Source organism: Oryza glaberrima, chromosome 5 (assembly GCF_000147395.1).
Source record: "Oryza glaberrima chromosome 5, OglaRS2, whole genome shotgun sequence".
Lineage (NCBI taxonomy): Eukaryota > Viridiplantae > Streptophyta > Magnoliopsida > Poales > Poaceae > Oryza > Oryza glaberrima.
In genome coordinates this window covers 4,098,893-4,120,089 of record NC_068330.1, presented here as the reverse complement: position 1 = coordinate 4,120,089, position 21,197 = coordinate 4,098,893, and the positions used below count along the sequence as shown (strand labels likewise).

At 40.5% G+C, this 21,197-nt stretch overlaps 3 protein-coding genes across 3 annotated transcripts; 1 reads left to right on the top strand and 2 right to left on the bottom strand.

The window, feature by feature from the left end:
* Positions 1-241: 241 nt before the first annotated feature.
* On the bottom strand, positions 242-5,924 carry LOC127775183 (FACT complex subunit SSRP1-B). Its single transcript, XM_052301504.1, has 16 exons — positions 5,659-5,924; positions 4,574-4,759; positions 4,364-4,469; positions 4,136-4,272; positions 3,577-3,660; positions 3,401-3,492; positions 3,183-3,291; positions 3,009-3,095; positions 2,820-2,912; positions 2,067-2,264; positions 1,838-1,989; positions 1,588-1,738; positions 1,376-1,474; positions 1,113-1,286; positions 892-970; positions 242-792 (listed from the first exon to the last, which is right to left on the bottom strand). Exons 1-16 carry the CDS (start codon positions 5,710-5,712, stop codon positions 671-673), a joined length of 1,923 nt encoding a protein of 640 aa, XP_052157464.1. The 5' UTR covers positions 5,713-5,924; the 3' UTR covers positions 242-670.
* Positions 5,925-6,437: 513 nt separating this feature from the next.
* LOC127773609 (ubiquitin-conjugating enzyme E2 2) lies at positions 6,438-11,869 on the bottom strand. The gene is made up of 6 exons (XM_052299737.1): positions 11,617-11,869; positions 10,667-10,798; positions 10,550-10,575; positions 9,665-9,754; positions 7,611-7,699; positions 6,438-6,812 (listed from the first exon to the last, which is right to left on the bottom strand). The coding sequence occupies exons 2-6, from the start codon at positions 10,789-10,791 to the stop codon at positions 6,684-6,686; spliced, it is 459 nt and encodes a 152-aa protein (XP_052155697.1). The 5' UTR covers positions 10,792-10,798; positions 11,617-11,869; the 3' UTR covers positions 6,438-6,683.
* Positions 11,870-16,444: 4,575 nt separating this feature from the next.
* LOC127772705 (uncharacterized) lies at positions 16,445-20,671 on the top strand. Its single transcript, XM_052298658.1, has 3 exons — positions 16,445-17,003; positions 19,860-20,024; positions 20,205-20,671. Exons 1-3 carry the CDS (start codon positions 16,488-16,490, stop codon positions 20,316-20,318), a joined length of 795 nt encoding a protein of 264 aa, XP_052154618.1. The 5' UTR covers positions 16,445-16,487; the 3' UTR covers positions 20,319-20,671.
* Positions 20,672-21,197: the final 526 nt, after the last annotated feature.

Below are 21,197 nucleotides of genomic sequence, written 5' to 3'. Positions count from 1 at the left end.
AATAGAGGGGGGCACTGTCCCGAAAAAAAAGAATCATCGGTACCAAAATATACACTGATATCCACTTGAATGTGTTTGCATTCATAATCTCTCTATGTTTACAGTATATGCTTATTACTTTCGATTCCAGGAAACTCCCGCAAACAACCGTGAGAGTATGCTCCTTGGCAGAAGTCCAAGTACACATTGTCTAAGGACAAGTCTCGTTAACTCTTCAAATTTTCTACTGATACGCTTGTTTTCATAAATGTATTTACCCATGATTTTAAACCTAGCAAGTATATGTGAATTAATCCCGAACAAGTTATGCACAGGCAACTCCACAAGCTCAACACAACAGAGGTGATTCTCCAGCTAGAACACGCATTTATAATTTAACTAAGCAGATAAGCATGCTTATTGCTGCTACATAGGTGAAGGTAAGTTATCCGGCCAGCATAAATGGCGGGAAGAACTCTACTATACTATAGCTGCTATCTATATATATAGCTAAGATAAAGCGATAAGACACTCATAGAACGGGACTCGAAAGATACCTACGATAGTTTTATTTACATCCAGATAACTCATAAGTTTTATTTACATGGAAATAGAGATGCCACTAGCCGTATCCTGTCTGTCGCCCTCCTAGACTAAGGGTAATCTGGAATGCAATTCAGGTCTCTTCTCTTCAGTCCGAAGCAGGGCCGGAGTCCACATCCATGGCAGCCGCCCCGCGGTAGGCGGCTGACTCCTCCGCGTAGCGCTTCTTGTCAACTTGAGACTGCTCGACGTATGGCTGCTTCTCCTCGGCTGCAAGTTACACGAAGCGGACATGGTTCAAACGGAGGTCTCGGAGGACTTGACCGACCAGCATGGACATTGTCGAGCATAGAGATCAAAGAATGTTACCTGTCATCTTTTGCCACCTCTCCCCAAGCTTCTTCGCAATCTCTGTGGTAGCCAGCTCCGGATTGCTGTTCTTCAGATTCTGCATTTGGGAAAAACGATCGTAAGCTCCCTTCTTTGCTTGTGTGTGTGTGAGAGAGAGAGAGAGATATCCTCCCACAATGTTTCACATAGGATTAGTCAGGGAATTTCTGTACAGTAGTGCAGGGTGGAAAGGAACTTACAGCTCGCTCAGCTTTTGAGAAGTACATGAATGGTGCAATTGCTCTTTTAGGGGCATTAGGATCCTTCTTTTTCTTTGGCTTTCTTTTCTCCGAGCCTTCCGCCGCATCCCCACCCTTTGGCTTCCTCTTCTTTAAAGGCGCCTTTGAGCTACTAGCTTCCTTTTTGGAAGATTTCTTTGGAGGGGGGGAATAGTAATGTTGATTAGCATGATGTATTCATTATAGACACTGATCAGGGATATTGCGTGAGTAAAATGAGTTACCTCCTTTTCTCCTCCACTTAAACTAGCGTCAGAACCCTCCTCTCCAGAATCATCAGTAGGAGATCCACTGTCGTCCTTGTCCGCCACAAAATCTTCATCCTGAAGTTGAAGATTATCCGATACAAACAAATTAATTCCAAGCTATGACAGGATTGATAAGTCAGATCATGGAATCATGATAAGTAGGATCAACAATTAAACGCAGGAAATACCTCTTCATCACTCTCATCATCGCCAGTCTGATTTCTGATCCGCTCCAGATGAGGATCAACAGCATCATCATCAGTGCTCTGAAGAACAGCTGTAACGCCACCAGCTCTACCTTGAGCTTCTCCAAGATTCAAGATTTTCAAATGCTTGCCACTTGAAAGGGATTACAAAAAGGCACTTATCAGCTTCATACTTCTATTCAAAAAGGCAAGTAAACCAATGATGGTGGAATCAGCTAAATAAAGCACAGACCTGATGAAATTGAAGAGATTATGGTATTCATTTCTTTGGATATTTCTGAATAGATGTTCTTGATCATTTTTCAGCTTGACCAGGAGATCAAAATAGTGAGATGAGATACTAGCACCCCCAGCACCATGTCGCTCAAATTCAACATACTCAATCTGCCATAAAGAACTACAGCTTAAAACAGGACAAATGGATGGAATTATCAATCATCTCAGCAGTGTAGAAAACAGACCTCCTCATGCAGAATGAGTGTTGGGGGCTTTGGTAGAAAGAAGAAGCCCTTCTCCAGCAGATAGAGCAATCCATCTTCAGCTTTGAGTGATGATTTCACTGCATATCCATCTTGACAACTGCGGAACGTGCTTGGCCTCGTAACTTTAGCACCAGATAGGCCACGAAGGACCTTGGAGAACACTTCATGTATCAGACCCTATAGATAAATCAAATACTTTCTGTGAGTTTGTTATTAGTCTATCAGGAGTTAAAAATAGCAAATGAGCAAAAGCTATAGGACCCTATACCTCATGCAAAGTTGCAAACACAAAGGAATACATAATGATAGACTCAATGGCAGTAATGCCACAGAAGCAGTTCATCACATCAATAGCAGCTTGTGCAATTCAGTCAAACAGGAGTCATGAGTAGATAGCAAAAAAAACAAGCAATTCAGTGATAAACGGATGAATCACAAGTTTGGGAATCAGTGCACTGATGATTCCTGGAGTTGCAAGCATCCAGCAGCACATTACCACAATAAATACAGCTCAGAGCATATGACTACAAACAAGAAACTAAAACAAACAAGAACAAATAACATTGCTGGAAGCAGTTATTTAAAATGATTCACACCCCCAAACTACTTTTTTTTTTGTTCTACAGATGCTCAGATGTAGAAAGAAATGCAAAACTACATGAGCCGGGAATTAGGATCCACTTTTTAGATGAAGAATGTCAGACTTGATTGAACGCAAACAAAGTACATCACCTGGTAAGAGTTCTCCAGTCTATCCTTGTACTTTTCAGCCAAAACCTCATCACTTAATGTCAGATCCCTTTGAACGACTGCTTCAGTTTCAAACTATTCATAAATACAGAAAATGGTTACCAAATGCCTATTGGAAGGTTACCGTAAACTGTAACCAAGTTAGTATCAAATTGAATTCTAATACAACACCTGAATAACAATGTGAGGATATAATGTCTGTCCTTTGCGAATTGGTGGATCAAGAGTGATAACCACAAAGGTATGAGGATTATTTGACTGCCAAGGTGAAAAGTCATAGGATTTTTTGTCAGATACAAAGTTAACAACAAGTACAGCATAATAAAAATATAAAAGGGGCAGAACCTTTGGTAAAACAAAGAGGCGAAGAATACTGCTATATTGAATTTTGAAATCATTAGCTTGTCCTTGGAGTCGCAAGAATGACAGATGAAGTTCAACACTGTATCGACCTCTGAATAGAAAAGGAGAAGTTAGCTATTCCAGAAAATTGAAAACAATAACATTGAATGATGTCCTTATTTCTAAAAAGTCTAGTCTCTATGGTTATAGGATTTACCCACCTTGGAGTAAGAATAGCAATTCCATCAAATGTAACAACAGCTTCCTCTGATGAGCCAACATCAGCCTTATTCAAGATAGCCTGCCATAAAACCTAAAAAAAGGAGAGGATTTCACCATTTGCACAATAAAATCATGTGTATGTTGTCCATCTTGCATGCTTGTTGAGCAAACTCACCTGAGCTGAAGGACGATTCTCATCTCCAGGGAATTGAGTATTTGAAGTTGGTACATGAAAGCTTAAATCCATCAATGAATCTTTCTACATTTAAAAGAAGGAAAGGAAGTTGAAATTAGCTGTCCTTTTTTTTTGTCAACGATTAGCTTAGCTACCTTAATAATATTCTGAGCACAAATAAAGACCCTCCAAAATATGTAGTAGGGTGGAAAACAATGATCAATATGCCCTTCAGCACAAATAAAGACCCCAAAATTTTATGAAATGGTTTTTCTCTAACAATGGGAGTGTGTTACTTGCAATACCATCAAATGAGAATGAAAAAGCAGGACAGTAAAATTACTCTTTAATTACAAGGCAGACAGTTGAGTAGCTAATAATACATGACACTGAAATGTAACAGATAGCTTGTACAATTGTTACATCCACATTTCTTCAGATTGATAAACATAAATTGATTACTTATAACCAATTGCACCTAACAAACAGAAAAGTAGCATCTAATAAAATATGGGTGAAATTGGATGCAGAGAAATGTATATCTGGATAAACCACATACCTCATTACCACCAGTAGTATCATCCACATGAAACTCCAGAACAACATCTGTTTTTCCTTGCATCTGAGTTTGTGCTACGTCTGCTAGAGAGACTTCAAATGCTTCCTTTGAACCAACATTAAAGCTAAGCATATTGCCTGAAATGGAAATAACATGGAAAGCAATCAAACTACCAAACGTTGCAGAAAGGCAATGGAGCAACGGAATAATATAGAGAATTTGGCTAACCATTGATTTCAATTCCGCCCCAATTATGTCCACCAACAGAAAGCTGCTTCTCCTCTGGTGTGATTCTCATGTTCTTTTCCATGAAGTTAGTCAACGAACTGATATCCTAAAAATTAGAAGAAAAATCTTAGCTCAATAAAAGTTATCTATGAGAAACATACACGTTTGGGAAGACCTAATTTTCTTAGGAAAAACAGGAGGAAGTATTACCTGTTCACGGAAGCCAAAGAACCTGTAGAAGAGGCCCTCCTTTGTTGAAACACCAAGCTGATAGGATCTGGGGATTGCCATCCATGTCACAGAAGTGATATCAGACTTTTCAACCTCAATGGTCTTTCCTCCACCTTGCCTCTTCCATGCAAGTCCTCCCGAATAAAGTTTAAACTGGCCAGGGTTCTACAAGAGCCCAAACAATAACAGTAGCTGAAGATTTCAGCACCTCAAGGTACAAGGGAAGTTACTAACAGTGGGCAAGCAAATAATGATGATGGAAAAGTTGGCGTTGATATCAGACTAAACTTGATATACATATTCCTATTTGCAATGGGAAATGGCATAAGCATCCACTATTTCCAGAAAAAAAATCATGAACAAAACAGATGAAAACATTTTTAGTTCTGCAAAAAGTGATTTGTTTCAGGCATGTGATAAAAAAATCATAAGAGGAACAAATCATTTAACAAAGCAAGCAAATTGAAGATAAATGGTATTTAAAATTGAAGAATACTGATAATTATGTAGGGCATAAGATGCGATTAAATAAATTGATGCAGTGATGGACGAAATAACCACAGGATGAATGCTAAAATGTGCGCCAAACGCAAGCCAACTAGATATTAGGAGCAATTTCATGAGACATTCGACTAGTGAAAGGATATTGAATGAAGAGATTATTAAAAACCCAGGGTTTGGGAATATTTACAATTAATTTAACTTCCAAAATTGTTCCATACGATGCTTTTCACCGCCGCATTTGCAACAGAATAATTCGTTTTGCCTAGCCAACCTTACAATATTCGAGTCCATCCACCAAAATTTTCCTAGTTCATTTCGACTTCCCCCCTTCCAAGCAGAAACCCTAGCGCGCAAACCCTAGAAAAATCAACCGCCCGCCACACCAAAAAAAAACAAAATCAACCGCCGCCACAAATTCCGGTAGCCAAGCCCGTCCGCGGAAACCGCCTCCACGGGAGCGAGACAACGCCGCCACAAAATCCTAACGAAACGAAGCCCGGAGGCGAAGATTCGACGAGGGGGAAGCGAATTTTTCGACCAAGTCGACGAGTAGCACTCACGTTGCCGCCGCGGCCGCCGAGGGAGATGTTGTTGAAGTGGTGGCCGTCCGTCATCGCGCCCCGCTTCCGCCGCCGCCGACGCAACCTATGCACGCGGTGGATGCCGGCACCGACGCCGCCGCCTCGATCCGCTCGCGCGTCGCGCTTTCGCCGCCTCGCCCTGCTCGCCTCGCGGGGGGGGATTTGGAGGCGCGAGCCGCGACGTGGAGGAGAGAAGAGAAGAGAGAGAGAGAGAGAGAGAGAGGGGCGTCGCCGCTTTGGGTGGGGCTTTGCCTTTTTGGGAGGGAGAGGGGGGCGCGCGGCGCGTTAATATAGGCGTTTGGACGGGAGAGCGAGCGGAGACTGACAGGTGGGGACATCGCAAGAGTTCACGGAAGGCTACATGGGCTCAGGCCTAGTTATGGGCCCAAAATCAGGTGTAAAATATCGGCCCCAGTATATTTCTGAGATGGGCTGAGCAGATACAAATATCTTGGGCTTTCTCAACGGGAGAAAGCTTTTTTTTTCCGCAGAAAGAATTGCATCAGTGAAATTATATCTGCTTCAGATTTTTGCATTAATCCCTACCCATCCAGATTGAAATTCCAGACGACAAACTGAAAAAATCTGTCTTTTTTTTTTCTCACACACAAGTACACTCACACGTCTGAGCGCATTCCGGTTGAATCCATCTCGATATTGGTTAATCCTCAAGGTAAAGATAGATATTGGAACTAGAGCATAAAATACATATAGCCCACGAGGTAATTCCTTGAATGGCGAAAAGAATTACTCATTGAATTTTAGGCACGGCTTCGTACTCAATATAGCATTTAACACTTAGTAGCTGGCAACAATAGATGTTATATAAGAAGTCCATATGGTCCTCAACATGGTCCAAAGCCTTCCTCGTATTCGGGAAGGGCATACATAACAGTAAGCACGTTTTACTGTTTTAGCATTTTAATTACAAGCAGTTTGGTACACGACACACTGAAAAGATGAGCGTTTTAAGTATCAGGCATCATATGGTTAGATGGAGTGGATCAGTCCGCGGTCCAGCTCTGCTCCACTATCTCACGAACTTTTCGGTTGTATTCCCGCTTGTTCTCACTGAATAGGCGGGCAGCTTCAGAGTTGGCAGGTGAATTTGGGTTTGGATCGCAAAGCAGCGACTGGAAATAATACAAAGCAGGAAATAGAAGTACTGAACAGTTAAATCAATGAAATTGCCTGTAATATGTCAATGTCTTGAGTCCATGAAATATGCATTGTTGTGATATGCATTTGTTATTCACAGAAGCAAGATATGCAAGTATCCCGACTGATATAAAAATTATTGTGTTCTATACTATTTTCCATAGAGCATAGATTAATAAATATCACCATGTATATGAAAAACATATAAAGATAATATGTTGTTATTGACAGGCGGCCTCACCACACTAAAGTTACTGTTATAGAAGTTTGCCTACATATAGAAGTTAGCCGTCTACTCTTCGTGGCCTATATATAGTTGTCACCAGAATCAAAAACTAAGCAGAGGCTGGAAATATTATTCTTTTTTATGTATATATACCTCACGTGCCAATGTCACTTAATACTGAATAGTGATAATCAGTCACAGAGGCCTAATATCTCTACTCTCAAGATGAAACCCTTCCACAGGTATATCGCGTGATAGTGCCTCTAACAAAGAAAAATAATTATTCAAGTGAATATAGCTTACTACTTAACAATGGAGCATGTGGGGAGGAAAAGCAGACTATCTATAAGGAAACACCATGTGTATTTTAAGGCGACAACAATTAAGTTAGTGACAATTCACTTATACTAGATTGGTGAGTTTGCTCAATATTTTTAAAGACAGGACCAAAATCAGAAGCACGAATTATAAACATGATACAAAATATTGCAACAAACATGACAGGACATCATGACATGCTAATACCCCCAAAAAAGGCATCATCTACCTGGATGGATGTGAGTATAGCAGCTACATCATATATGGGGCTCCACTGGTTTTGTAGTATATCTAAGCATATGCTCCCATCAGCATAAACTGTACATGATAAAAGGAAAATGTTAGGAAAGTAAAACAAATGGAGATACAACAATATCATGCTATTCTAAGGTACATAAGTGCTTCCACACAAGTAGCAAAAGAAGTCGATCTTTTTAAGTATTTACATAAATTGTATGAAGCATTAAATAAGCTTCAGATATACTGCATATCTGTAAAGTCCTTTATATCTTGATGCAAGTAAACTTATACTAGTCATCAATTATGACATTCGAGAGCAAAGCTAGTCATCAAATCAAACAAGTACTAATTGGATCTGCGTATTTGCTAGTATACTCTTAACTGCCTGCGATGAGGCCCATAACAGCATAATTGCAACAATTGGATATTTGATACCTTATTCAATGTTCTGCTGGTTGTCAAGGCGTCGCCATAGCGTCGCTATAGCGGTAAGGCGCTGCCAGGAGTCAGGGCGTCTGGCCCACCTTACCATATTGCTTATGGCGTCCGCCTTATGCCCAAGGCGCCGCTACGGCGTCGATATTGCATCCTTAGGCGCTACAATGGCTAAAGGCAACGCCACAGGAAGTCGAGGGCATGGTTTTTGCCGCGATTGGTTGAAGAGCCCGAAAAAATTGGCGCCATGGGCCCTGGGCGTGAAACAGAACTAACAGAAGCGCCAATTTTTGGGGTGAAAAGGTCCCCACGCACCATATCCCACCAAATCAAGGAGAAAACAACAGAAAGAGGGTCGCTGGAGTCTGAGGCTGTGGCGATCCATCCCTCGCGACATCTCCATCCCTGGCGGCGATCCAAGTTGTTGCCTGCGGCTATCCTGTGCCTGCACCATTGTCCTAGTCCTCTGCACCAGCGCCATCGTCCTGGTCCTCTGCACCTGCGCCATCATCCTGGTCCTCACCATTGACACAAAAACTAAGCAGGCACGCTCTTCTTTCTCCTCTTTCCTCCACCCTCTTCTTTCCTCTGTTTCTTTCTCTGCTCTACATGATCCTGCTTTGCTCCTTCCTCTACCCTGTTCTTATCCTTCCTCTGCTGCTTGTTTTGGTGTTTCCTCCCCCCTCTTCTACATCCTCTACTCTGCTCCCTCATTTGCTGCTATGTTGTGGTTTTCCTCCCTCTCCTCTACATCTCATCTACTATAATCCTCCCTCTATTGCTCTGTTTTACTCCCTGCCCCTCGCTTACATCCCTGACTCCCTGTTAGTAGTTAGTACTTAGCACATATTTACCCCGTTTGCTCTTCCCCCATGCACCCTCACTCTGTATTTATAGGATGGTGTTCTTTTAGTTAATAAATTGATATCTGGTTCAGTAATTATTACAACCATCTAGTGGGCTCAAGAGTTGCCAAGCTTTGATTTGCTATCATATTAGATTATTTTGTTTGTCATCTAATTGGTATGGAGTGCCTAAGGCGTCGCCTCGCCTTACGCCTTACCGCTATGGCGATAAGGCAGTCCGGGGGCACCTTAGGATGCCTTACCGCTTTAACAACCAACTTCTGCATTAGATAGAAAAAGAAACTAAAATGGGATAACTAGAACATTGATCTCAGTGACCAAAATAATTTTGGATGGCATGGAAGCAAGGAGAATCAGGGTGGCCTTCTATGCTGCATCTAGATCCAATCCATGAATAAGATCGCTAGTTCTGGATCCTATTTTTTGGCTGATTCTTGTTTGATACATTTAGAAATTACCTAGGTCAGCTTTTCAACGATGTAGAATAAAGGACTGCCAACGTCACTAGAAGGTGGAGGTGGAACTGTCATAGGTTTCCTGTAGCATTTGGCCTTGACATGAGCCATCCAGATTCAGCTCAATTGTCTCACTAGTTCTCATATCTTATTTTAGCCTGGTTCTTAATTGTACGTCTCTCGGGATGTTAGACTATTGTTCCGAAATGCCACATAAATACTTATAACTTGTAAGAAACAGGAACCATGCCACAGGCAAGTATTAAACAGCAGGGAGAGAGGCTTACTGTTAGGATGAAACATCCGAGAAACAAATCGCACTGTAGGTGGTTTGTTAGGATAATCTTCAGTAAACTGAAGTGTCAGCTTGAACGTACCTGGCGATGGCGAAGTAAACATAATTTGACAGTGTTAACATGTAAAAGAGTACAATTGGTGACACGTACAAGAACAAAATGCCAATAAATACAAAAAGGAAAAATATCAAATGGACGTTTGGCAAAGAGGACTTCCCCAACAGACTGTTTAAAACGGGTTAATCACCTTATTTATGTTGTACAGAGGCTCTTTAAAAAAAACAAGCACTTTCTCAGTCATAGAACCAATAAAACATGATCAGCTAATGATGAAAAGGTTTTAACAAATGTCTATTGACGATTTAGACTATCATATATTTGAATTCAAAACATTAATCAAAATAAGATCTCCAAACCATGTCACCCCAAAAAAAACACATGCTTCACTCGATTAGACAAGAAAATTACAAGTTTTAATTAAAATTAACCTAAAAAATGTTTGAACTACATGCTCCAAGGCTGGACCATTGTAGACAAAAAGAAAAGTGTCTAAAGTGTAGAATATACATTCCGAGACATAAAATCCCAAAGACAGTAGAAATGTGGGTTGAACTGACAGAAAAAATGAGGTTCATACATTCTATTTGTTTGATAATTATAAATTGTATCATTTGTCCAGAAAGTTAAGTGCCTATTAATTAAATGAACCAATTGTTATATCAACAACAAAAATGGAATTATGCAAGCAAAACTATCTCTGAAAATGAAAACAGAAGTAAAATGAAGTACAAGATATGCGTCATATCATGCCTGTGATTACTCTCCCAAGTCCCAAATGCAAACCCCAAATAAAAGGAAAGACTTTAAATTCCTTACCTCCATCCCAAGGAGTATCATCAGGGCTGCAAAACAAGACATAATTGACAACTAAGTATAATGGATCAAAATAAAACCGAAAGGAATAAAACATATCTCTTAAGTCTAACACCTTACCCAAAAATTACAGCATTCCAAAGCATTATATTGTTGTCCTGTGGGGCGCCACTTATGCCAGCTGGAGGATCCTGCATCAGTCGTTTGAAATCCCTCATCAACCTCTTCCTTGCTGGCGTCGACATATTCACCCTGTGTAGATACCAAGTCACCAAATAAGCTAAATAGAAGGAATGGGAAACCTACACTGAGATTCTTTAGTTTACCCATGACACCTACTAGCCAGACCAATCCATACTAACAATCAAGGCAGTTCATCACTATGCTAGTAATAGTGTTGAAGTAGCCTGTAATTTCAGAAGAAAAAATTGCTTTGGGTATACAATTTTTTTATGGATGTTGCAAAAGTAACATATGAGAATTTTCAGATTTTCCGTTTGTCCTGTTCTCGACTAAGTTTGGACAGCCAGTAACTGGAGTCTTGGAGAATCCCACATGCACAAGAGTTGCATCTGAGGCTCTGAGCACAAATAGGTACAGGAATTCCCTTCCAAACAACCCATACATCCTGTGATCACGAGAAAAAATCTCCATGAAACGAAAAGGCGAAACATAAACATGACAAGCACACCACTCCATCCCTATTTCCCATGCTTAGATTAACAGACCGAGGTCATCCGATGAACCCAACAAGGCCATTATACTACTGCAAATCTGGACCCATAAATTTCCCCCAACGAAGACAAGCGCAACAACTCCACCAATCAATCGCCCATACCCTCCGCAACCCTCATCCTCCCCCCAACCAATCACCCCCAACAAACATGAAATAAAGCCTACCACCACCCCCAAATCCTCATCACCGAAACAAATCACCACAAACTGTGAATTCAACTAGACACAAACGGTCAAATGCGCACAGATCCTCCACGGACGACGACCAATTTCACGGTCTGCGAGGGAACAATCGCGAGGAACCATACACAACCAGGACGGCGAATGGTTCTCACCTCCGATCAAATCCCCCCGCGCCGCCGCAGATCCCGCGGGAATCGGCGATGGGCCGATCGATCGATGGCCACCCACCCTCGCGCTGGTGGGTGCCGATGGGTGGGGGACTCGGGCGGAGTGGATTGGATCGGAGCGGAGCGGAGCACTTCAGAAGAAAGTGAGAAGATTCGAGAAGGGAATCATGGAGGAAGGAGGATAGCGAGTAGCGGATTTGGGGACGACGCGACACGCGAGAAAGGGAGGGAGGATGATTTTACGCGACTCGCAAGAGGGGGCCGGGTGGGCTCCTCGGTTTTCCTGGTTTATTCTCCTGGTTTTTTTTGAACAACCAGAAAATTACGGTGTTCTTTAAGAGAAATGAAAACCGCAGTACCGTGCATAGCCGGTCCGGTTTTCGGGTGTTGTACTTCACCGACAATAATACTCCTAATAATAAAACCCTTACGCTACGTGACATTAAATATATAGATTCTATTATAACTTTTGAATTATTTTGGATAGGAAGACAGATAAATATCGTTGAGTATTGATGAAATGGATAGAATCGAACGCTCCTAAACAGGGGCGGATCTACCGTATAAGTACCGGTGTCAGGTGACACCGACGACTTTTAGTAAAACTTACAGTAAAACTGCTTATCCATATATTATAACACTATGATTTAAGTATAATTAGCATACTATAACATCGATAGACACATTATGAAACCAACGAATCAATTTTCTAGATCCGCCACTACTCCTGAGGTAAGGAAGAGAGAGGGTGAAACCTATCCACCTCATGAAGCCTGGGACATATGTCCTCCTTAGACTGAAGGAAGCTACTCTATTTAAAGCCCGTACTTGACCCTATATCACTTGCATCATCAGTAGAACTTTTTCTACTCTTGTTATGGCGAGGGCCGCGGGAGATTGAGAGCACTGGAGCTAGTAGAAGCTTTCCAGGTAATGCATGGAACCTGTCCTTTTGTTTTTTACGAGTATATGGCTAGTATAAATACCTGATGTCTAACTATAGAGTAGATGGATTTGTGTTTAGTAAATGAACTTGAAGAAAATATATATATTAGTGAAAAGATTAGTACTTTCAGTGGCTAGCAGCACCTACATGCATGCCCTACTAGTACGGCCACCCTGTTACATCGAATGTTTAAACATATGAATGGAGTATTAAATATAGAAAAATAAACTAATTAGACAGATTGCATGTAAATTGCCGGATGAATCTTTTAAGTCTGATTGCGCCATGATTTGACAATGTGGTGGCTACACTAAACATTTGCTAATGACGGATTAATTAGGCTTAATAAATTCGTCTCGCAGTTTACAGTCAAAATCTGTAATTTGTTTTGTTATTAGACTACGTTTAATAATTTAAATGTGTATCTGTATATCCGATGTGACGCGCAACAACTTTTCACCCCTAAACGAAACAGGCCTACATGTTGGTTCTCTTTCTTTAGTATAGTCACGTTAACTAGCTACCTACTGCTACTAGTATGCTGTTAGTAGCTGTCATGCATGAAAATCTAGATATTAATTAATATTAAAGATTTGCATATTTGACTAAGTGTGACACACGGGTAGAACGACAGGAGACCAGGCAAGACTACGCCCATCAACTATTTTACTTAATCATCTTTACTATATTTGCTTACCTGCACTATATTGAGATGGTGATGCTAACAATCTAACAGTAAATATTATTAACATCCGAATAATGGATTGATAATTTTATCAGTGAGAATAATAACGTGATTGTGATACTTAGCCTAAGACAGCCGATACCTGAAACAATGATATCAGTGTGAGAGGAGGAATGCCTCACACAAGTAGGGAATTCGACGACGTGATTTTCAGATGAAGGTATCACTGGTTAGGAAAAATGGATTGAAGAAACAATATTATGACGATTATTTTAATACCTTTTGCAGGGTGTATTTAACTTACTTACTATGTTTAATGTGTTTTACTATTTATCAATTGTTAATATCTATGGATAGTAGTATTTTTCTTTAGAAATATATATATATATATATATATATATATATATATATATATATATATATATATATATATATATATATATAGATATATGTACTAATCTTTCTGAGTATGTACAACATACCCATATATTTTTACTATTTGATGTGTTCAAAAACTAGTCAAGATGAGATGTCATAGGGAAATGGTGACATGCAGACCTAGTGGGGAGTGTGGTCTACTTAGTCTTTAGAGTCATACAAGAGGACATATACCTGCATGCTAGGTATAGGGAATCATCCTGGTGATAATAAGTTAGTCAGCGAACCAGCCTTGTATTAAACAACGTAGCTGGTGAAAAAAAATGGAACCATTATTGTAGGTGTCCAAGCTCCAGTTATGATGGTTAGACATTACGTTTTGCCTTGTATCCTTATGGACATATATATAAGTATTTAGTATATATGCTTATAAGAATACGACAGACTGTCACAAAAAAATACAATTATTTGGGTTGTGACAACTCTTCAGCGCACGTGTTAGTGAGCAGTACTATAGAGGATTTCAATTATACTTATCCGGTTTGCACTTTGCCCTACTGTCTCGTCTAATCGAAAAACCGAAGAGTAAAATACTACATCAAATACATGTGCAAAGAGAGTAAAATACTACATCAAAGACATGTGCAAAGATAAATAAAATCAAAAACAAAATTACATAATTTAAATAACATGAAATTGGAAACAAACAAAAAAATACGAAATTATTTCAATATTGGAAGAAAAAGCAAACCGCTTGATTCGGTAAGTGAGTTCTCTGAACTAAAATTTACTTTCTTCACACTCGCTACGGAGCTCATGCACAAGCTAGTCTTCCGTTGCCATGCAGTTGTGTTTAGTTGCTTCATAGGCCCTAGCCGACCTCCCAGGCTCCCACACCGTTCCACCCCCAACTCTTTGCAATGTTGATGCTACGACCTGTACTACATACTAGCCGTTGCCACTGCTCCTTAGTCTCAACCAATGCCCTATCAACAACAAACCCTCCGATTGTGCTTGGAACTCTACGAGGTATCCTACACTTTGATACACGATTGTGCTCGAAACTTTACGAGGTATCCTACACTCTGATACAACACGGCCACACAGGCACAAAGACGAGTATTGCTTTGGGCTAGTTTTTTTTAAAAACTTTTTGGTTCATAAGATGCAAAACTGGAAAGCTACAACAGAGAAACAAAACTTGAGGTTTGCTTAGGGTCTATTTGGATTGAGAGATTTTCAAAGGATTCTCAATGCAATAGTGTATATAGGAAATATTTTTTTTCCTACTATTCGGACCACCCAGAACTATCACGGGTATATTGTCGGAATGTTTCCATCATCACTAATCATACAGGAAACCATGAGAAGAAAAAAAAAATCCAGTCAAACCTGTTGCTAAAATTTCCTATGCATGAGGAGCGAGGAGAAGTATCGTTTGAGCTTCTTTTAACTACTGACTGACCACATGGCCCCATTAGCGTAGTATTACGCCTATCTGTCAGGTAGTTTATCAATGGATTTTTTTTAAATCAAAATAACTTAAGTTGCTTTATAAATTTTGAGCAAACATGCTCTAAAACTGTTACTATGTGTACTATATAATTTGTACTACATGTGCATTTTTTTTCTATATCAAAAGTTCTAATAATTTAGCTTCACAAAACCAAAATCTAGAAGTAGGATCACGTGAATCAAAAAGTAAAAGAGAAGGAAGAAACATGACCATAGTCATCTATCGGCTGTAGGTAGTTTTTGGGCCTGTTTGGGAGAGTTTTAAATTCTGAGAAGCAGCTGTTTGGTAGCCAGCTTCTGAGAATCTGGAAAAGCTCTGAAACCCAGCTTCTGGCTTCTTAGTTCATTTTTCAGAATCTGTAACTACATATTCTCAGAAGCTGTGAACTGTTTGGGGTAGCTTCTAGCAGAAGCAGCTTTTGAGAAAAGCTGCAGCTGGGACAAGCTCCCCAATTAGGGCCTTTCTATCCTCTACTAGCTCTTGTTTCAAGCTACGGTAACACTCAACATTGGAAGCGGATCATCTGTCATTAGGTGCTAAAGGCATAGAAGCACAATAACATTAGTCTTGTGCTACAATATAAAATAATGATATGCAGTTGTTTACTGTAGCAACAGTGCGAAACAGTAAATCAAACGACTAGAAATATCCAAAAGTCATGGCAATGTGTTTCTCTAGCTTCACCATGTGAAGTTAGAGGATCTCGTTCTCTCAGCTCTCTTCATGTTTCAAGCAGCTCTCTTCACATTTCAAGCTTGTTTGTTAGGCTCGAATTCCAACTTCATATTATCTAGAATTAAAATCTAACCAACCGGTTTCAACTCGTTTTAATGAAAGGTAAAACGATATTTAGATTTCGTTACTCGAGATAGATTTTAGAGTTGAAATCCTAAACAATCAGTAGCTCCGGTTTGTTTGGCAACTCGAGGGAAGGGGATTGTGAGTTTATACGAGGGAATTGATGGTGAGATTAAGATGGAAATTTGATTTTTAATCCCAGTATCTTGTTTGGTAGAGGTGGTGAAAATTGATAGGGAGTTTAGTTGGAGATTATGTCATTAATGAAAACGGATGGCTGAGATTTGTTTAGACAAAATAAAGGTGGAATTCCCTCACAATTATCACCCCCTACCCACGTATTAAAAAGTAGGGAGTTCCTCCCTCAATTCCCCATTCCCCATTTCACCAAAATTTCCATGTATCCTAACCAAACAAAGTCATCCCTCTAAATTTCCAATCCCTCCTATAAAACGGCCGTGATCAGGGCCAGAATGTCCGAGGTCTTGAAAAAAAAAAGGTTGCACCGACAGAAGTCAGCGGCTTCCATCGTGATGGGGTTGGGGGCAATGCAGAATTTGGGAATCCCACCATTCCTCCCCGCTGGCCCCGCCACCGCCCCTTTCCATTCGCGGAAAACCTCCTCTCCTCCTCCTCCTCCGTCTCCGCCCGCCACCAATAAATCCCCCAATCCCGCGCGCCCCCGCCGCCCCCGCCGCCGCGGAACCCTAACCCTAGCTCTCCCCGCCGCCGTGATGGTGGGCGCCGGCGCCGGCGCCGACGCCGGCATCGACCGGGTGCTGTGGACGGAGGCCGAGATCGCCGCCCGGGTGTCGGAGGTGGCCGCCGAGCTCGCCGCCGACCTCCGCGCCCTGCGCGAGCCCGCCGTCGTCGTCGGCGTCGCCACGGGGGCGTTCCTCTTCCTCGCCGACCTGGTCCGCCGCGTCGACGCGCCGCTCGCCGTGGACCTCGTGCGCGCCGAGTCGTACGGCGACGGCACCGAGTCCAGCGGCCGGCCGCGGATCACCTCCGACCTCAAAGTCGACGTCGCCGGGAAGCACGTCGTGGTGGTGAGTGACCCTCCCCCCCTCCCCCCCCCGACCCTCCCTACCCGTGCGGTGTGTGGTTGTGCCGTTCTCGTGAGTCGTGACATCCTTTCAGGTTACTGAATATAGTAGCTTGTGCAGAATTTTATATCCTAGATATGCAAAGACGTGTAGATTGATGACAACATGTTCCCTTTCAGTTGTTAATGTACTGTGACACTGTGATGCGTTGTGAGGCTGTCACATCTAATCTAATGTTTCTGGCTTAATAGAAGTGTACGTAATCATTGAGTTAATTTAGTCTGTTATTATTTGTAACATGTTTTTAATCCTTCTCATTCCTGCATATGGTCACAGATTCTTGTATCAACTAGTGGATACCTCGTGCAACCTATATTAGTTAGAACCAAAAGCTCAATAATCTAATATTAGCCTGGCTTTTGTTTTCTAGATGATGTGGCTCATTGCATGTTTAGCTTTTGAGATATGATTCTTAGAATTGTTTCTGGAAGGTTTCTTTGATTATCAAAACTGAAGAACTTAGGGGTATGTGATGGTAATCTCCCTCCGTTTTTAAATATATGACTTTTTAAGAAAACTATGTAAATATACTCCCTCCATTTCATATTATAAGTCGTTTTGACTTTTTTCTAGTCAAACTGTTTTAAGGTTGATCAAGTTTATAGAAAAATATAGATATATTTTCGAGACAAAACAAACATATTATCAAAATTTATTAAATGTTAGTTTTAATGAAACTAATTTAGTGATTTAGATGTTGCTATTTTTTCTATAAACTTGGCTAAACTTCTTAAGTTTGACTAGGAAAAAAAGTCAAAACGACTTATAATGTGAAACAGACGGAGTATCATTTATTTTGTCATGACTTGTTTGATTACTTAAGGTACTTTAAGCACGACTTATAAATTTGCAAATTTACACTATATTTTTTAATAAGACGAATGGTCAAATGCCATGTTGAACAAACATCATGTATTAAAAAATGCAAGGAGTATTTTTTTCTTGTGATTTTGGAGGAATACCCATTTCTCAAAATATTTGCAAGAATCTACCCATGTCGCTCCTTGTCGCCCATCCAACAGGCGAGATCCCCACTCACGGTTGTTGTCACCATGATTTCTTTAAATATTCCTTTTTCTGGAGAAAGACATGAATAACCCTTATTAAAAATATCTTGAAAAATATGCCTGTGTTGCCTCATGTGACATGGGCCATGTCGCCCTGTCGAACGGGTGACAACAATCCCTGTGCCCATCCGACTGGTGATAGCATGGTTCATGGGCCGTGTCGCCTGGTCAACAGGTGACAACAGCAAAATCATTGCTGCGTTGCACAGCAGCTGGGTGATATGGGTGCAATAGTTACGGTGTTGCCCGGCCGCGGAGTGAATTCCCAACCATATCAACTTGGAATGAAATCCCAATAGCTCTATGTCTCTTTGTCCTGCTAACTCCCCTAGTGTGGTTTCTAGTGTATGCTAGTAGGAATCCCATCTCATCACGCTCTAGAGGACCAGCTTTGTTCTTTCTAACTAAGACAATATTCCATTTCCTACATTCTTCTCAGACATACTTCCTGAACTCTCCATTTCCTACATTCTTCTCAGACATACTTCCTGAACTCTTTGAGGTGGTGCATCACCGAAGCTAGCAAGAGCACAATGAATCTGTTCTGTAAGCTTCGCAATTGCCACACTAGTTTGTGAGCAGTTGAATTGCCTTCTTGAATTGCCATACACCTTTGGAGCTGTGCTTGTATGTGATTTTAGAGTTGAAGGATGATCCTGCTCTTGGCCAGTGTGTACCTTCCTTCCTGATCTCATCCAGTTCCCATACAAACTGAACAAAGCATTTGGATCAATCAATGCAACTTAGTGCCAGCAACATTTTTAGGTATTGGTTATTCCAGTTTCTTGGGAAGTATTGCAGTTATCCTTTTTTACAAACACTAGGTGTTGAATTCGGTTATAACAATATCAAGCAAATGTCTCTGTTATTTGGCAAACCTGCACCTTCCTTGCTTCTCTGATTTCAGAAGTTCTGCGAAATTAGAGTGGAAAGTTTGTTGTGCAGTGGCAATAGTCAAAGTTAACAATAATATCATCTCATAAAGAATTTTAAAATGTGACAAGTAATCTAGATTACAACTTGTTGATTTTGATACAAAACTGGTTCAGACAAATGGGAACACAGCAAAATCATGAAAACTTTGCATTCTTATCTTCACTTGAGGACCATGAAGGGACATCCGTTTTCATAAAGACAAACAAAACTTATGTTCACTTCAGCAATACTTACTTTACTGAGGCCTTGCTTGGGTGGACCAGGAAGTCTGCTCAAATTAAACTTAACTCCATGTGGTTGGGCTGGGATCCTGACCTAGCCAAACAAGGCTTAATAGTATCAATCATACTTGATGGTGACTTATCAACTGAGATGATGAATCAACAACTGAAAAATAATTGATACAATGTTGCTGACATGTGAATTGTGGGAATGACAATACCAATGCAGAAATGAGTTTTAGGTGGAATGAGATTAAATTATAGTTCACGGCTCACATTGATTCCTTGTGTGCTGGTTGTGTCTCATGGCGAGGCTCTAAGATGGAGTCTGACCAAGGAAGTATATAGCGTGTTCCCAGATCCATGTTTGTTGATGTTCTAGCCAGCAACTGTATGGTGCATAAGGTTAACTGAGCAAAACACTTTTTTGAAGACCAGCAATATTTTGTATAGTATTAAATTGGTATCACATTTACAGCAGTGCTATTTATTTGGTTATGTCATATACATCCTAGACTTGTATCAACTGAGCCTGTTCTTGTCTAGAAATTGACAGTGGTTTCATATCTTGGTAGGTGGAAGATATTGTGGACACTGGGAATACCGTTTCCTGTCTTATTGCTTATTTAGAAAAGAAAGGAGCATCATCCATATCAGTCTGCACTTTTCTTGACAAACCGGCAAGGAGAACTGCTAATTTTCAGCTAGTGGGGGATGGAAAATTTTATAGAGGTTTTGAGGTATGAACTACTTAACAATGTGGTATTTAAATTTATATGCTGCATGATGTTGACGTCAAGATAGCTTTACTTCCTGGTGTGCTTGTTTCATAATTTCATTGAGAACAGTTGAATGATTGCCCCATCCCTCCTTTGCAATGTTAAATTAATCACCATTTTATTTATTTTTTCCTTTTTCAGTGCCCAGATTCCTTTGTTGTTGGATATGGCATGGATTATGCTGAACTCTACCGCAACCTGCCTTATGTTGGAGTTCTTAAGGCCGAGATGTACAAAAAAGATACAAGCAATTAGAAAAGGAGTACTTGCAACATGTTGAAGAGATAAAAAAGTTAGAAAGGAATACACATATTCCATTTTTGAAATCTGTAGGCAAATCTTACGTAATTTTGTACAAGCAAGAAGCTTAAAGCTTGGCTACTCTTACTTTTTCTCTATCAAAAGCTCAGGAGAAACTGTCCTGTTTCAACAGCACTCCGTCACCAAACTGCAACCACGGAACAAAACAATGTGGTTGTATAACATGTTAGATATTTGATTTATAGACAGCGATCAAATTGATTTGGTTGTAACTTGCATCTTAAAGGAAAACTTTTGTGGCTGTCTTCATCACTTGTAATACCAACATCATTCTAGTTTGGTGGTCCGCTGTCTGGTCCTTATGTTTGAGCACGCTTGCTGTCTGGTCCTTGTTGAAAACTTATGTTTGAGCACGCTTTAGATTGGCATCCTACGAGTATATCCATGTATCTTTTTATTGAGCACGTTTTAGATTGGCATCCTACGAGTATAATCCCTGTATCTTTTTATTCACCAATTGGTTTTGAATTACTGGATACATTATATCATTAACTGTTCCACTTATGATATTATGAAGTAAGGCCAATTGCAGGTGGAATGGCCACATTTGCATGCAGATATTTCTTTAAGATAATAGGAATATTTCATTAAGCACCGAAATTATACCATAATACAAGCCTCTACATCTACTCCCTACTAGCCTAAAAGGTATGCACGTAGCCAACATCCTTTTGTTTAGTATAGAAACCCAATGTGTAAGCTGTAAGTGAAATTGCTATAGATCGCTCATCATTTGTTGTCCCAAAAAACTCAGATTTTCGACCTTCAAGTGTGTTTTAGGAGATTCATGCATATGAGGGGAGAGAAAATATG

Excerpts from the sequence above, each read along its gene's own strand:
- LOC127775183 (XM_052301504.1), bottom strand. The coding sequence starts at position 5,712 with ATGACGGACGGCCACCACTTCAACAACATCTCCCTCGGCGGCCGCGGC. Across the intron at positions 4,760-5,658 it reads TCGGCGGCCGCGGCGGCAAC|AACCCTGGCCAGTTTAAACT; the intron begins GTGAGTGCTACT and ends GGGCTCTTGTAG. Across the intron at positions 2,265-2,819 it reads GACTGGAGAACTCTTACCAG|GGTCTGATACATGAAGTGTT; the intron begins GTGATGTACTTT and ends ATTTATCTATAG.
- LOC127773609 (XM_052299737.1), bottom strand. The coding sequence starts at position 10,791 with ATGTCGACGCCAGCAAGGAAGAGGTTGATGAGGGATTTCAAACGACTG. Across the intron at positions 9,755-10,549 it reads TGATACTCCTTGGGATGGAG|GTACGTTCAAGCTGACACTT; the intron begins GTAAGGAATTTA and ends CGCCATCGCCAG. Across the intron at positions 7,700-9,664 it reads TCGGATGTTTCATCCTAACA|TTTATGCTGATGGGAGCATA; the intron begins GTAAGCCTCTCT and ends TATCATGTACAG.
- LOC127772705 (XM_052298658.1), top strand. The coding sequence starts at position 16,488 with ATGGGGTTGGGGGCAATGCAGAATTTGGGAATCCCACCATTCCTCCCC. Across the intron at positions 17,004-19,859 it reads CCGGGAAGCACGTCGTGGTG|GTGGAAGATATTGTGGACAC; the intron begins GTGAGTGACCCT and ends ATATCTTGGTAG. Across the intron at positions 20,025-20,204 it reads AATTTTATAGAGGTTTTGAG|TGCCCAGATTCCTTTGTTGT; the intron begins GTATGAACTACT and ends TTCCTTTTTCAG.